The sequence below is a fragment of the Ctenopharyngodon idella genome, chromosome 20 (genome assembly GCF_019924925.1).
Source record: "Ctenopharyngodon idella isolate HZGC_01 chromosome 20, HZGC01, whole genome shotgun sequence".
NCBI classification, from domain to species: Eukaryota; Metazoa; Chordata; class Actinopteri; order Cypriniformes; family Xenocyprididae; genus Ctenopharyngodon; species Ctenopharyngodon idella.
This window is the reverse complement of record NC_067239.1, coordinates 9,885,715-9,902,387: the sequence shown is the minus strand read 5'-3', so window position 1 is coordinate 9,902,387 and position 16,673 is coordinate 9,885,715. Positions and strand designations below refer to the sequence as shown.

The following is a 16,673-nucleotide window of genomic DNA, read 5'->3' as shown; positions in this document are numbered from 1 at the left end:
TTAGAGTATTTACTGAAGGGCTGATGAGTTGATGTTTGATTGGGGAGACATCTAAAATGTAGGTAGGTAGGTGGTATGTGTCTAAGTAGCATCCAAGGTTTGGCCATGTGCCCATTTTAGGCACTTACAGCAGTGGACAGGGATCATCTTGGGCATTGGGCACTCTGATTGATCAGACCAGGCCTTCACTCCCCACATGCATGACTGAGCCTTGGCCATCTATGGCGCCTTCCTTGCACAACATTTGGTAAGTACTAACCACTGCATACTGGGAACACCCTACACAACTTAACATTTTTAAGTGAGTACTGGCTGAGCAAGGTTTTTTTTCTCCATTCTGTCACCTGACGGAGTCTGGACACAACCATTTTGTTAAGGTGCTCAGGGAACGAATGGGGGTTAGGTGCCATGCTCAAGGGCAGATCAGATCTCACTCAGATCTCTTTCCTTGTCTTTTTTTCCCTGCTTCTAAAACACATGAAATTCTGACTGTTCACTTGCTAATATATCCCACCCCTTGTAACAATATAATTAATGTTACTCACTTCACCTGTCAGTGGTTTTAATGTTGTGACTGATCAGTGTATACTGGCAACCCATCTTGGGATGCTTTTTCTTCTGTCATTCTATGCATGACTAGTTCATTTAACCAGGAAACAGCACAGGCAAAGTTTGTAAGAGCCTTTCCCACACTATTCTCATGTTGAACCATATAATTTTTTAAACCTTGTGGCTATACTTGTGTAGCACAATGTGTATTTTAATGTTTATCCCAATACAAAATTAGTTTTTCTGGTAAATGATAGCATGACAGTGGTGCAGTTTAACACAAGACAATTCAATAAATGCACAAGGGGAAAAAAAGACTTTTATTATCTGCCTAAAAAAAACAAAGCAAACACAAGGTGGTTGAGCACAGCAAGTCCTTTGCCGATCAACTATTAACCAAACTAAGGCACATACGGGAAACTATGAAACTAACAATGTCCATCAATCAATGCACTTGACCTCAAGTCAGTCAAAGATGCCAGAAACGCATCTGAATAAAAGGACTGCTAAGGATGATTTTTGGGATATTTTCCGCATGTTGCTAAGAAAATAATATGAATTCTGCAATACACCAACTAAAAAGCAAAGCCAGAAAGAAGTGAAGACTTAACATTAAAGAAAAAAAAAAAGTTCACTAAAGATATTACAGAATAAATCATATGTACAATCAAGAATTCATAATTCAGAAAGATGTTTGGAATGTAAGTGATGTGAATGAATTTAAAGGGATAGTTCCTCCAAACTGAAAATTCTGTCATTATTCACTCTCATGTCCTTCCAAACCTGTATGATTTTTGTTTCCAAGGATCACACCGAGATTTTGATGAATCTTCACCTCTTGTCAGATCTTTACATACAAAAACCATTTATATTGGACCAGAAGCTATGAGAATAATAATTTAAAAAAAAAACTTGTGCACTATGTTTTATGTCTTCTGAAACCAAACAATTGCTTAGTGTGAGGAGCTTTAAAGCTGAATTCAGCTCTAAAATTAGATTTAAATTCTGTCTGTCTGTACTATTAAATGACTTCAGAAGACTTAATGTCATATTGACCTATCTATGTCATATTTTTCTTTTTTGTCCTTTTTGGAGAATGGCCACCCATGGTCACTGTAAACCACTGTATGAAAAATATATTCATGAAGATTTTACAAAATTCTCTTTCAGACATTTTTAAAACATCATGAGGGTGATTTTAAGGTGAACTATCCCTTTAATTCAAATAAGTGGGGAGGAAGTCTCCCAAATGGTGAAACCCTGAACCCAAGCGGAAGTCTGTGGTAATTCATGGCCTCCCTGACACTCAAATTCCACCAGTGTTCAACTTGGCAGCTGAATTGTCTGTACCTTTCTGTGAAACCTGCATCAGAATACATATAAACCTGGTATAGACAGTGTATATTGTTTACAGGCACATGTATCATGGGCCTAAACCAAGGTGTGAAGAACTGATTTCATCACCTCTCATCTCATCCATGCCCCTCTGTTCATTCCTGCCACAGGCGGCATGGCGTGGGGTGGCATCGGCACCTGAGGTTGGCCGGGTGGGCCGGGAGGAGGTGGGTACCCAGTGGGAGGTAAGCCCATGACCGGAGGGGGCACATTGATGCGTGGGGGTGGAGGGGGGTAGCTGGGGTTGTAGCCTGGAGGGGGGTAAGATGGGGTGGGCGGCGGCAGATTGGGAGGAGGGTAAGTGGCTGGGGGAGGAGGACCTGGAGGCGGGGGATTTGGATAGACATGCGGGTGGTAAGGTAGTCCATATGAAGGGGGCATGGGTGCGTAAGAGGGCCCTTCGGTCTTCATCATGGACTGCAGACTTTGAAATCCCTCCCCAGACATGTATGAACTGGACGTGGACATTCCCATGATATAGCTTGAGGGAGGAGGGGGTGGAGGGCGGTGAGGTAGAGGCGGCGGGGCCCCATGTGGCAGAGGAGGAGCCGGCCCTTGTGCTGGGTCCATTTCAGCTGATGTGGCTGGTTCTGCTTCAGCAGGAGGCGCTGGGATGGCAGATGGAGCCTTGCGATCTATGTGTGGGCAGATGTCAGAACAGTTCTTAGTATCATTGACACACTATCTAATAAATAGTCACTGATTTAAAAAAAACAAACATCAAATACCAAATTTTAACAGTATTTATTATTATTATTATTTATTATTATTATTATTTTATTTGACAAGACAGCCATAAATATTAGCTTTATAATTTTACGGTTGTAAAATTACAATACTAATATTTACGGCTGTCCTAAGTTCTTCATTTTTAAATGTTAAACCATAAATTCTAATTTTGACAGAAAGCACAGGGGAGCCTTTAAAGATTCTCTTTTGTTGATAGGTGCTTCTAATTACAAGTACGGGAAGATAGTTTGTGCATGTTGCATTCCCAAACACACGTTCAAGCAACCCAAGTTCAGAGCAGATGAAGAGATGAAGTTCGTGTGGAACAGCATTTACTGCAAATCAAGCCGGTCTGAGATGCCGCAAACAGCAGCAGATCATGAGCTGTTCACATGTAAAATCACAGCGCAGCACTTCACTGTGAAACACACAGCGCATATTTGTACTGCTAATAGATATACAGACAAGCTGCTGTGAGCATGTAAGATATGCCGCTGCTGCATAAATACACATACATAAATCCCGTAGCAGATCTAGGCAGGTGGAGCTGGGGGAAGTGGAGGGTTTCAGAGGAACTTTGATAACACGTTGTAGGACTAGCCTACAACAAACACTGAACCAGACTATCTATGTTGAGCAAGCAACCTCATTGGCTGCAGGACCAGCAGAGGGCAATCAGCTTGAGCCATGTGGTAATGATGAGATTGCTTGCAGACTGCATGTAAAGGCCATGTCAGCCTGTGCCCTCTAGAGTTTCATCGCTGAACTAGATATTTCTGTCCCAAAAAAAAAAAATTAAAAAATAAAAATAAAAATACAGACCCTAAACTTTTGCAAAGTAGTGCATGCATGTATGTGTGTGTTTGTATATGCATTACTAAAAGCCATTTGTCTGAATTACCAGGATGCAGAGTAATCTATCCTGTAATAGAGATAATTTTTTCCCATAACCCCACTGGGCAATGGTTATGTAAACAATGAAATCAGATTACTTCACATTTTGGTTTATGATGAGCAATGAACATGCATCCAAAGATTTATTCTGCTGCCTATTTCAAACTACAGAAAGCCTCACCTGGGGGTTGGGACACAGGAAGAGGGGGCATAGGACTCTCCAGCCGTGGTATCTTAGACCCAACTTGCTCTGAAACAAAGACAAAGAGAAATGAACACTTAATACAACAAGTAATTACGGCACATCATCTCACAATAGACATTCATTATCATGACACTATAAATTGTCCTCTGAATGCAGAGTAATTTACCTGCTGGGGCTTTAGGTTCATCTTTAGGAGAGACCTACAAAATAAAATAAAACATTTTATATTACAGTCTTAAAAACTCTAACAATTACCATAGGAATGTAACAATTCCATTAATTTTCTTCTTAATGAAACTGACTTTTTAAAAAAATTTTTGAACACTCCTGAATTTAATTGCACCAAAGTGCTTTTTTTCATCAAAATTAAAGTTTTCATTCAGCTGTAAACCAAAACTAAAATAAATATTATTTAATAACTAATTAATCAAATGCATTTATTAATCAACACTCAAAACATGCCAATTTTTTTATTTTATTTTGACAGATCTACCATGAGTTCCAAAATATATGGCTGGGTATTGACACAAATTTCACAATTCGATTCACAAGCTTGAGATTCGATTCAATTCGATATTGATTATTTTGGATATTTATCAGATACAGTATATGGCAAATTTTCTCAAGGAAAAAACTATCTCTGAACTAATGTAACCTATACGTGGGATTCAGTTGGTACTACATTATTAAAAAAAAGAAAGAAAAAAAAAAACATTTATTGACAAAAGGGTTGGGCATTGACAATTGGATTCGATTTCGATTAACAACCTTGCTATTTGATTTCGATTCGATTAACTTCAATTCAATACTGATTAATTTGGGGCCTATCAGGTAGGCTACAGTACATAGCAAATTTCCTTAAAGAAAAAAAAAAATGGACGTACGTCGAATGCATATGGCTGTCGTGCCGGGACCTCGTTATTTTACTTTATAAAGTTTTAAATAAGGATACTTGTCTTACACAAACACATCGATTTCGCTTCAGAAGGCCTTTATTAACACCCTGGAGTTGTACGAATTTATTTTTTTTTTATGGATGGATGCATTATTTTTGTCTTCAGAATTTGGGCAGCCATTCACAACCAATATAAACCTTGGAGGATTAAGGATATTTTTAAATATATCTCCGATTGTGTTCGTCTGAAAGAACATAATCATATATACCTAGGATGGCTTGAGGGTGAGTAAATCATGGAATAATTTTCATTTTTGGGGCAACTATCCCTTTCAAGAACTATACTACCCATAATCCTGAAGGAGGCAGTACCTTAGACCCACCAACTAGAGTCAGGATTGAAAGAATATGGGACACAAATTTGTGTTCTCCAAAATATATCACCTGACTATAAATGCTTTACTTACATGTTGCCGTTTAATCTTGGCGGGTGGGCTGGCCTGGGGCGAGTTTTTCTTAGAGGGAGGTTGAGCAGGTGGGTTCTGCCCTCCTGACTGGCCAGGCTGGGCAGCAGGAGGGGGCGGCGGTTTCTCTTTGTCCTGCATCTGAGGCTGCTGGGGTATCGGCTGCTTACCCTGCGAGTACAAATCCAAAATCTGGTGGCAGATGTCTGTAGAACACAAAAAATGGGTATGGAGATCAATAAAAGCTGGAAGTGAGCAGTACATTATGATGACAAACTAGACTACTAGGGTTAATGTTCCTATATCTAATTGATTATTATGACAGAGGGACATAGAGAGAGTTCGAAATGCATAATGTCAAACACATTCATGTGCTCTACTGCAGTCTCTTACCCTCCAGGAGCTCCACCGGCACATCCTGTACAAACTGCTCCCACCAGCGGCGAGATGACTGCTTTGACGTCCACTCCTGAATGTCAAACTTACACAGCCGGCCGGCAAGGTACATGACTGCCACTGCTATGATCTCTGGCTCCCACTGAAGGGACAACATTGTGCAGAGACTGGAAATACACACAAACATTGTTAACACTGCAAAAGAGTCAAAGATGATACATTATATATTTTGCTTGTAAAAAGAGGCCTTTCACATTGTTTTGTTGCTTTTTGGGGCAAAAGATCAATGTTCAAATATAACTAGGTTTAAATGTCATTGATAATACTTCCCTCACTGTTGTAAGTGAAGCAACTGAGATGATCATAGAGGTGATCAAGACATACAACATTGAAGGTGATCAAGACATAAAAAGAAAGCCGCGATGTCACAAACCACAGCATTTTTATTCATTTTTATTTTAGCTTTAGTTATTTTAGTACATCTATTTAGTACATCTTAAATCATAAGTTTAAGATTTAAAATATTTTACAATATTTTTATTTCAGGTAAAACATGTTTATGGTTTTAGTGATAATATGGTTATACTTTATTTTGGTTACACTTTATTTAAGGTACATTGCACTTTCTCAAATAAGTACTGAGTAATATTTATTAACTACATATAACTACACTATAGAGTTACGGTTAGGGTTTGGTTTAGGGTTAGTAACTTGTAATTATGCATAATTTATAGTTACTATAGTAACTACATGTAGTAACATGTAACTACATCACCTTAAAATAAAGTGTTACCAATAAATTTAGTTAACTATAATAACCCTGATATGGATATATGGCAATAGCTGAATGATAACAGAATCATGGAGACAAAAAATATAATGTTACAAATAATGAAAATACAGTTTCATTGCTGGTAAGAAATAAAGTCAATCCAACCTGTCATTGACAAAGGTCCACGCCATCTGCACAAGCTTCTGAACTTTGTTCTTATCACCTGAAAGATCACACCATCCAATGAGCAACACCACAACAAAGCAGCACTATACAAAAACAACTTAAATTGACTTCTTAAATTCAAATTGAAATAATACCTTTCAGCTGTTTAGCATAGCGCAGCAGAAACTGGTAGGGGTGTTCAACTTGTAAATCAAACTTGATTGTCTGGAGTAAAATTCTTTCCAAGACCATGACCTCTTCCTGTGGAGACATCCCATGAAAATCAGTGATGTTTAATAGTGACATGACAAGACAGAATTTATGTGATGATTGGGTTACAAACCTTTGGATCATCTCCAAACTGTGCAAACTGCACGTCGTTGAGCAGACTGCGAGCTGTTTTAATGATGTCTTTACATTTCTTGGGGGTTTCTTCCACTTTACCAGCCAAGAAGAGACAACAAGCCCCGGTCACCTGAGGGAAACGTAAATTAATAAACGTGTTTAGATTTAGAGTGTGGTGTGATTGAGTGGAGGCGGTGACTAATTTGCATATTCATTGATTTGCGTATACTAAATGAAGGAAGGGTGTACAGTTACATTCAAACCATTTTAAGATGAAATGAAGAAATTATTTTCACAGGAAAATGTTTAAATATGTTCTGATTATCAAAGATAATTTTTAAGAGGTACAATTATTGACTACAGGGCAGGGGGACTTTAAAGGCCATCAAAATTAAAACATATAGTTCTGACTCCAAACAACTTTAAATAACCATAAATTGAACAACCATAATTTGAATCTGTGTAAGCGCTGTTCACCGAGCGCTTACATAGATATACACAGAAGCGTTTGAAAGCAGGTGTCTATCAGCAGATCACTAATATATTCGCTGATAGACACCTGCTTTCAAACTCTTCTGTGTGTATTTGTGTAAGCGCTCGGTGAAGAGCATGAAAGATGTCTATTTACAACATGATTTTGAAGCGTTGATCATTGTAGCCAATCACATACATATCTGTTGAGCACGTGAACACAATGTCCAATCAGAGGTGTTTAAGAATCTGCTCAAAGTGCTAGGGGGAAATGCTGGTCACATTTTTAATATTTCAGTACCGACTTGGTACTGAAGTCAGTACTTTTGACTAGGGATGGGCCGATAGACGATGCCATCGTCCATCGCCGATGCTGACAGACAGCACAATATTGAGCTGGCATCATGATTCCACATGATTTGAACTAAACCACTGATACTGAAATGGCGGACCGCGGTCCGGATGTGGCAGAACGGTAGCACCATTTTACTGTTTCTAGTTGAAGTGAGCAGCGCATCAAAACAGCAGTGTGGATCACACCACAAGCACTCAGAATCGTTTGTGGTAATGATATTTCAGCGCTATATCCTCTAGTACAGGGCTCTTCAACTGGCGGCCCACAGGCCAAATCTGGCCCACCAATCATCTTCATCCGGCTCAAGGGCACTCCAACCTCCCTCCTCCTCTTTTCTTGGCGATGTGGCTAAATTTGGTTAGATACATGGCCACAGTGGCGCCTGCAGATGTACGTCTATTGGCTATACACACCGTTTGCACCATGCGCGCTCTTTCGACTGACCTGAGAAACGTTTTCCATGCGAATATTTCATCAGTTATTATGTGTGTCCCGTATTTCTGTCGACTGAACCAACGATACCAATAATTTGTGAATTAATCATTCTTTTGTCTCGATTCTTTCTTTTCCGTAAATTGGCCAAAGTGGATAACAGAACACATGCTTAAAAGGAGCTGTCACCATTATTAAACAGCATTGCGACATCCAGTGAGAAGCGTTTCAATTCGACACACACCTCTCGGCTACAAACCACATATCACTCGATGATTAAACTAGTTTTAAATCGGATGAAACAGCCTCAACATTCCCAACAAGACTGATGCGGAAAACAGGAGAAACGTGCCATGAACAAAGTTAGAAGACTTTTAAATCCCCAAATCACCTCACCTTAAATAATTCTTATTGGTAAGACAGTTATCAAAGTTTTTAATTTGATAATCCGACCCTCAAATGCAGCTACTTGAAGAACCCCGCTCTAGTAGTTTTATCTAAAGCCAAACGCGCTGCATTTAAGCCCTTCCAGCTGTGTGCGCGCTCTCTCTTTCTCCAGATGCACACAACATGTGTGTGTCCACTGGAGCGGAGTGGAGTGAGCGTTTTTAATTCACTATAATGAATTAAATCCCCCCACCCTGATGTCATTGTCCATCGCGATGTTTCACTGTAGACATCGTCCAATGCCAGTTTGATAGACATCGCCCAACCCTACTTTTGATAACATTAGTCTATAGCCCACGTTACATTGCAAAGGAATATGAATAGGAATAGGAATCCCTGCCAAAAATCATAAAAATTAAAAAAAAAAAAAAAGGGGTAAACTATAAACAAACAGCAATGACCAGATTTTCAAGAGCATGTTGTACTTACATATCTGGGGAACTGTTTGAAAGAATGAAACATGTAAAAACGATGAAAGTATGTTATTCCAGTCGCCAGAGTGTCATAATGTCTTAAAAATTGGTTAAGGATAATATCAAAATTCTCTCAGTATTTAAAACTTAGACCTACCTACACAGATGTCAACAGAACAAGATGTACTTGCACTAAACTGCATTAAAAAGGTAGAAACGGCAGCAATTTAAGGATACAGTCCCAGACGTGTCCCGACGTCGAATATGAACCTGGCTCCCTCTCGTCTGTACCTGGCTTCTGTGGCTGGGTCCAGGCCATCGGACTGGGACGGGGTGTGAGCCAGATCCTTCTTGTCCCAGTACCAGCATGGCTTTGTGTGGTCCAGATTTGTGGCAAAACTTCCAGAAGTGGCGTTAGAGTTCTCCTTGCCGTCCTTCATTTGGAAGGAATTGAAGGCTGATGCCAAACTGGACTATCAGTCCGCTGTCGGACAGCAATAGCTGTGCAGATCTGTACTGCAAAAGACTGAAGATATCAGTTAGTTAGTTAGTTATTTGTTAACCTCAAACATGCTCAAAAGACAAGTAATATATTGAGAAAATATCAATTTGACTGTACTGACACTATCAAATGAGAACACAAAACTTGAACTGAACTGAGCTGAATAATAACACTACTGTCTACAGTAAAGCTGCTTTTGAAGTTGATACATAACTGATCAACTTTGCAACACTTATTGAACTGAACTGAATCAACATTGAACTGAATTGAAATGAATAATGATCACATTATTGGCTCCTGTAGAGCTGTTCGACAGCTGAAAGTTGTTTCATAATTTTGCAACATTAACTTATTGTTATAATTGTCTTGTTTACTACTATTGTGAAGCTGTTTTGAAACAATCTGTATTGCATTAAAGTGCTATATAATAAATACATGTGACTTGACTTTCACTGGAATTAAAGATTTTGGATTTCAATACCGATCACAAAAGTATTACCAAATGCATTACCATTATTTTTTGGACATGGTTATCACTGGACATTGTATGACAAGATTTTCGTAATTTCATAGTTTCATATAATATCATGTAAAGACCAAGGTACAAACCACGATAATCATTATCATGACATGGTATTATAAGGGTAAAGTAACAGGTTAAAATCTCAGGTTAAAAACTAATTTGTTGCAATTTCCATTATACTCAATAAAGATTCTGATTAGATTATTAAAGATTCAATAATTAGGATATTATTCGATTCAATATTTTTTAACTTTGTTAAAGTAAACAAATGCAGTACTCAGTATTGTCAGTAAAGTAATAATTTCATTTTTCAAACAGTAATAATGTAGTAATACAGCAACAATATAGTAACGCAGAATTACACTACTAACATGTATAATACTATACACAATTCAATTTGCATATTTTTTCTCTTTAAAATCGTAAGAATTAATAGAAAATGTGCTTCTTGAAAACACTGAACATTCTAAATAATACTAAAATATCATTTATTTACTCTAAACAAAACAATTTATTTCTTATTTGTTTAAAATTTGGGGTGAATTATGACCTGGACATACTCTTGACAGTATTACAATCAGATATCATTACTGTACCATTATTATTATTAAAAGAAAATTCACAGTAAATAAGATCATCTGTGTCGTGTGTAACATATTTAAAGTTTAAAACACTTTTGTTTCGTAAGCTCAAGCGACATCACAGATACAGAGCACACTGAAACCCATTAAATACCAAATCTTTCAGATATCGATGAGCACGTATATTATGTTCCTAATGTAGCCGAATTATCCATGTAAATGTGAGGTTTATGTGAAAATAGCTGTTCTCATCTTTTATCCCTCAATTACTTATGACATTAATAGACAGTAGGAGCACATCGCTTCTAAAAGCGCTCGAGCAAGATCAGATTAATTACTTATCCTTCATTTTATAAATCATATATAGCAAAGAAAAATTCATTAATCTTACCGTTGTAATATATGACACGATTATGATCTCGATGAGATTGGGCAGTTGGGTAACGTTAAATACTTTAATCTTTATCAATCTCACATTCACGACATGGAGGCGGCCATTTACAGCGCGTCTTCTTCTGACACTTCTCAGCGGCACCAGTGCGTCATTAACCCAACTGGAGCAGAATTAGTGCCTTCTGCAGGCCTGGAGGACAAAGCTCAACTCTGCTACAGACACAACAAAACAAATAAAATAATCCAAAGCCCATTACGTTGCTCCTGGAATTCTTAAAACTGGCATTTGAGTAATAAAATATGTAATAGATAATACCATTATCTACAATGACTGCACGACTATACTTTATTACACGAAACTCATGGAAAAAGTTACTTATACTGACATGCCATGAAGTACCAAAAACAAACCAACAAACAAAAATATTGGTTTTCACAAATGTTGTGCGAGTAAAGGCAAGGTTTCTTGAAATTTTGGTTTTGCAAGCGAATTAACGCAGATTTTTTTTCAGGAGAACACGCACATTACTTTTGTTAGAATGCACAGTTTCTCTGGGTAACAACATAGGCTACTCTTTTGCAACAGATCTTATTGAAAAAGTGACTTCATTTTACGTCTGACTGATTATGCAGCCTATGCATTTTGATTAGATTATTTAAAAAATAACTTAGAAATACAAAAATGTAGGCATCTATTCCTGTCAGTCATGTTTCATGAATATAGTTATGTGTGAACGCAACTGTATTAAAGACTGACAGGACTGAAAACCGTATTCTGTTGCTGCGCAAACATGGCCTAAAAACGAAACAGAAAACACAACCGATTGTGACAACTGCATTCTCTTCTTCTATTTCTTTAATCAGATAGTGGTGAATTTGAGTTCCATGCTTGAGCCTCTCTACAGTAGGCAACACCATATCATGCTCAAAGATTAGGCCCTATATGAATCAGTGACTGATGAAATTCTTTTTTTAATGATGTTTTTCATGTACTTATTAAAGTGTTTTAATGATAAGTGAACTTTAACCTATCTGTTATAGTCCAGTTAAGCAGAAGAGTTCAGAACCAGATCCCAGCGGTGCCTTTATGAAGAGTGACTGGTCTATGGGTCAGCCATTAAATTTAAACAGTGGAGACCCAAGGGCTGATCTCAGGTATAGCATATCAATAAACAGTTTGACAGTTGTTTTGTTTTGTTTTGTTTTGTTTTTTTGTCTCTATGTCAAAACCAGAGCCAGGCTGTGTAAGTGATTGATCTCAGCCATAATTCTAGAGAGAATGTTGGGTGAAGCAGAGAGTGGCGAGATCCCAAAGATTCTCACTCAAGTGAACAAACACCTCCTGACATTGAGACCAGCATCAATATCAGAAAGACTATGGCTACGTTCACACTGTCAGTTTTTGGGATTTACAACAGCATTTACATACAGTCTCGAAATTTCCCGTTCACACAGCAATGTACAGTAGCGCCTCGAATGCTGTCTGTATGAATGTGCAGCAGGAGTCAAGTCCTATTCCTTACCAGTAACCATAGCGACAGTGGCCAAAGTAATATCAAAGATGGCGACATCCATAAGGCTGAAAAAACGTTTTGACACGGCAAGAGTAGATTGAGCAGCGAGTTCGTCCGTCAAATCTTTATTAACCTGGGTGGAGAGGGGAACATTTGAGTCAAACCGCTCGCACATAGAACACAAAACTGATGGGGGGGACAAGCTCTTGTGGAGAACAGTGACTGGATCTAAAACACACACAGCTCATATCTCCTTCGCTGTAAGTTACCAAAACCCGCAACACACAGTAGACAGACATTTAGAGTGGCTCTTTCACACTGAATGATGTGACAGACAACTAGTTGTCCAGTCCGGTTCCGTTCACACAGCACAGGTTTTCTGAGAATGCGGTTTTGAGTCCTGAAAATTTACAGATGTGAGTTCAGTTACAGAATGCGGTTGTCACTGCCGAATTGTGTGTGAACTTAACCATATGAAGGACTAATATAATACAGATAATAAAGGACCAACAACCGTATTCTGTTACTGTGAGAACATGGTCTATGAGAGGAAATTGGTGAAAACATGTCAAACTGGATAAATTGGCTTTTCAGCAGCTTGTGAAAGGCAATGTGATCTTTTATGATGAAGACCTGATAAAATATGGCATTGTTGTGACAGAAACATCAGTGTACTCAGGATTGTGCACTCAGATCTTCAGAGAAGAGTTTGAGTTGTATAAGGGGAAAGTGTATTGCTTTGTTCACCTGAGCATTCAGAAGCATTTAGCAGCTCTGTATGTTCACCTCTCCTTCAAAAACAACAGCATGAATGCTTTTGACCAGGTTAGCAAGCTAAGTGTTGTCTAAGTGTTGAACTTTTTTCAGATGAATTCATCAAAATACATTTCATTATCTGAGCTGCATCAGAGAGCTGTGGATAAGGCTTTCCAGAGTAAAAATGGACACCTGGACCTTTACTTGTATGTTCTTCTGGGCCTCTCAGTGGAGTCTCATCAGATTCTTCTATGACACAGACAAGTAGCAGCTTTGACAGCAATGAGAAAACACTTCAGTACATCAAAAAGAAAATCAGAACCACTCACTCTCCAGAGAAATCTATCAATCTGTTCCACTGTCTGAATGAACTGAGTGATCAGTTCAGGAAATACAAAGTTATTTGACATCTAAAACAATAAGTAAAGTCAAACTCTCTTCATCACAGTGATCAGCTGGAGGCTTTGTGTTGTTGACTTCAGAGAAAGAGCTGGATGAGTTTCATTTTAATAAATATTTTAGAGGAAACAATAAAGATGAAACACAGAAAGTTCTTGAAGATGATGTCTGTAATTAAAGAATCCAGATCAGTTCAGTAAGTATCACTGAAAACAGCCTCTTCACTGTTGAACTTGAAAATCACATTTCAAGTCAATAGTTTGATGTATTTTAAAAGATAGAACACTGAGAGAACAAGCAATTACAACAATTTACCAGTAAAAAAAAAAAAACATATTCCTGGAGAAGGGTACTTTTGTATAATAACCACTAAACTGGATATTTTACCACTGTAAAATATTCTGTATACTCAATAAATCCAGTATTCTAGTAATATACTCTCTATATGTCTCTGGCATGTTGGTCGTATCACTCTGCCTGAATCCGCCATCCATTTTAATACCAAAGACAGATTAAAATTGCTAATTGGTGTCTGAGTGTTAAAGACTCAGACACAGAGTAATGGGTAACAGGGTGTTTATTTACAGCACAAGCAAACAGGCAGACATCAGGTGAACACAGGAGACACAAGGGAGAGGAAGACGCTGGAGATACTCATAATACAAACGTTTAACGAGATTGGACCCTGAGGGAAGACAAGGTAAGTGTTCTTATGGTGCTGCTGATTATGGTGATCACTGCCAGGGAGGATGATGGGGAATGTAGTGCAGATGCGGTGACTGGTGACAGAGCTGGTGACCGTGACAGTATCCTCCCCTCCTGGAAGGCGCGTCCTCGTGCCATAAACAGTCAAGGGGGGTGGGTGCCCTGGAGGCTGGCTAAGAGTGTCTTAGGCAGGACAGGAAGCCTCCAGGGCGGTATCCACAGTACCGGGATCCAGGGAGGAGCAGGCAGTTCAGGAAGCCAAGGAGGTTCTGGTAGCTCAGGGGGCCACCAGGGTGGCACCAGCAGTTTAGGGGACCAAGGCAGCGCCAGCAGTTCAGGGGACCATGGTGGTACAGGTGGCACTGGAGACTCAGAGGGCACTGCACTGGAGATTAAGAGAGCCAGGGAGGCAGACTCAGGGACATGTTATCCAAAATTTTCTTGGGGATTTCTAGCATTAGAGCAGGCTTCTGGCAGAGCTCTGGGGCAAGAGCAGGCACTGGACTGAGCTCGGGGATGAGAGCTGGCACTGGACTGAGCTCGAGGATGAGAGCGGGCACTGGACTCAGTTCAGGGGCTCAAGCCATCACTAGACTCTGGTCAGAGGCTGGAGCCATCACTATACTCTGGTCAGGGGCTTGATCCATCACTGGACTCTGGTCAGAGGCTTGGGCCATCACTGGACTCTGGTCAGGGGCTGGAGCTGATGTTTGTGCAGCCCACACACACAATATAGTCGCAGCCACAATGGTAAGCGCTGCATTCTCAAGAGCTGACTCAAGAACTGGAATGGGCTCAAAGATTTCACACACTGGAACGGACTCAGAGATTTCACACATTGGAATGGGCTCGGAGAAATTATTCCCTGGAGCAGACTCTGGAAGATCACTCACTGGAAGTATTGAAACCATTGGAATTGGCAATGCTTGGATTGGGAATTTTTCTCTCTGGAGCTGTTTTGGGGATTTTACACAAAAGAACGAACTGAGGAGTGGACTCTGGCCTCACAGGAAGGATGAGCGTTTTTTCTTGTGTGGACTGGCTCAGCAGGTGGGCATACAAAACGTATTGTTCTAAAGTGCAGTTGCTAGTAATCCATGGCATTAGTGAATACAATGGAAACACAAGGGAGAGGAAGATGCTGGAGATATAAGCTGGAGAGTCTACATAATACAAAAGTTTAACGAGACTGGACCCTGAGGGAAGACAAGGTGAATGTTCTTTTGGTGCTGCTGATGAGGGAGATTCCTGGCAGGTGCAGGTGATTGAGAATTACGTGAAGGTGAGTGCCAGGGAGGATGATGGAGAATGTAGTGCAGATGCAGTGACTGGTGACAGAGCTGGTGACCCTGACACTGAGCCATTGGCTGCATGAATGGCTCTGAGCTACCTACGTTTAGGTTCTAGCTTGTGGGCCTTTCCATTTCTGTCCTTTCCCCCCTCTCCCACTTCTCGTCTTGTCCACATGCTTTACCATTCTATCTGAATAAATAATAAATAAAAAAAGCTAATTGGTATCATCTTGTTGCTATGCCATTTGTTTTTTTACATTGTAATGACCTCATATTTTCATGTCAACATATCAAAATCTTGTGCAATTTACTCAATTATATTATTTGTGATGTACACAACAAGAACCAAGTACTAAGTACTCAAAAATTATTTTTGCTGTTGACATTACTGAAACTGTAGTTCCCAGCAATTTGAAAACTACATGAAACTAAATGAATTAATTTAGTAATTTAATTTGAGCTCCCTCGATCATCCGGCTCCACCTCGGTCGGACGTCGCCTCACCTATGCCACAGACTTGCAAGCCATCCATTGTGCGCCGTCTCTCCACCCCTACGATTCCATCTGGCTCCGCCCTCCCTCCGGCTTCACCTCGGCCTTCAGTCGCTCCAGCTCCGCCTCAGACCTCCGGTACCCTGGTTCCACCTCGGGGGTTTGTTACCACTACTCTGTTGTGGCCTCCGAAGCCTGCGGTCTTGTGCCTGTCCATCGGCTCTCCGTCTGCACTCTGGGCTCCTTCTCCACAGGCTCGTCTCCATCCATCGTCTCCATAGCGTTGAGTCCACCACCATGGCTCCTCACTCCCTTGACTCCATCCTGCCTGGCCTCTGGACCACCATCAGGCTCCCCCTGTTCCTGCCTTTTCCTTTGGCTCCTCCCACTCTCCACTCCCCCATGGACTGAGTTGTTAGCCCTGGACTTTTTTTGTTTTGTCTTCAGTTTCTCACCATCCTCCAGAGCCCCCTCACTCCCTCCTCAGTTGGGCTATTTACAGCGCGTGGACACGCCTTTTCAGGAGGGGGCATACTGTAACATGTATGTTCTGTTTCATTGTGTTTCCCTGTGGCCTAGTTTCTAGTTA

The 16,673-nt window shown here is 39.9% G+C and overlaps 1 protein-coding gene across 1 annotated transcript; it reads right to left on the bottom strand.

The window, feature by feature from the left end:
* Positions 1–850: 850 nt before the first annotated feature.
* On the bottom strand, positions 851–11,098 carry ccnk (cyclin K). Its single transcript, XM_051876017.1, has 11 exons — positions 10,925–11,098; positions 9,165–9,453; positions 8,944–9,025; positions 6,808–6,939; positions 6,620–6,725; positions 6,465–6,522; positions 5,525–5,694; positions 5,135–5,337; positions 3,939–3,972; positions 3,749–3,817; positions 851–2,579 (listed from the first exon to the last, which is right to left on the bottom strand). The coding sequence occupies exons 2-11, from the start codon at positions 9,365–9,367 to the stop codon at positions 2,017–2,019; spliced, it is 1,620 nt and encodes a 539-aa protein (XP_051731977.1). The 5' UTR covers positions 9,368–9,453; positions 10,925–11,098; the 3' UTR covers positions 851–2,016.
* Between the last annotated feature and the right edge of the window lie 5,575 nt (positions 11,099–16,673).

Coding starts and splice junctions, on each gene's coding strand:
- ccnk (XM_051876017.1), bottom strand. CDS start 9,367: ATGAAGGACGGCAAGGAGAACTCTAACGCCACTTCTGGAAGTTTTGCC. Junction 6,940..8,943: donor TCAAACAGTTCCCCAGATAT/GTAAGTACAACA, acceptor CGTTTCCCTCAG/GTGACCGGGGCTTGTTGTCT. Junction 6,726..6,807: donor AGTTTGGAGATGATCCAAAG/GTTTGTAACCCA, acceptor ATGTCTCCACAG/GAAGAGGTCATGGTCTTGGA.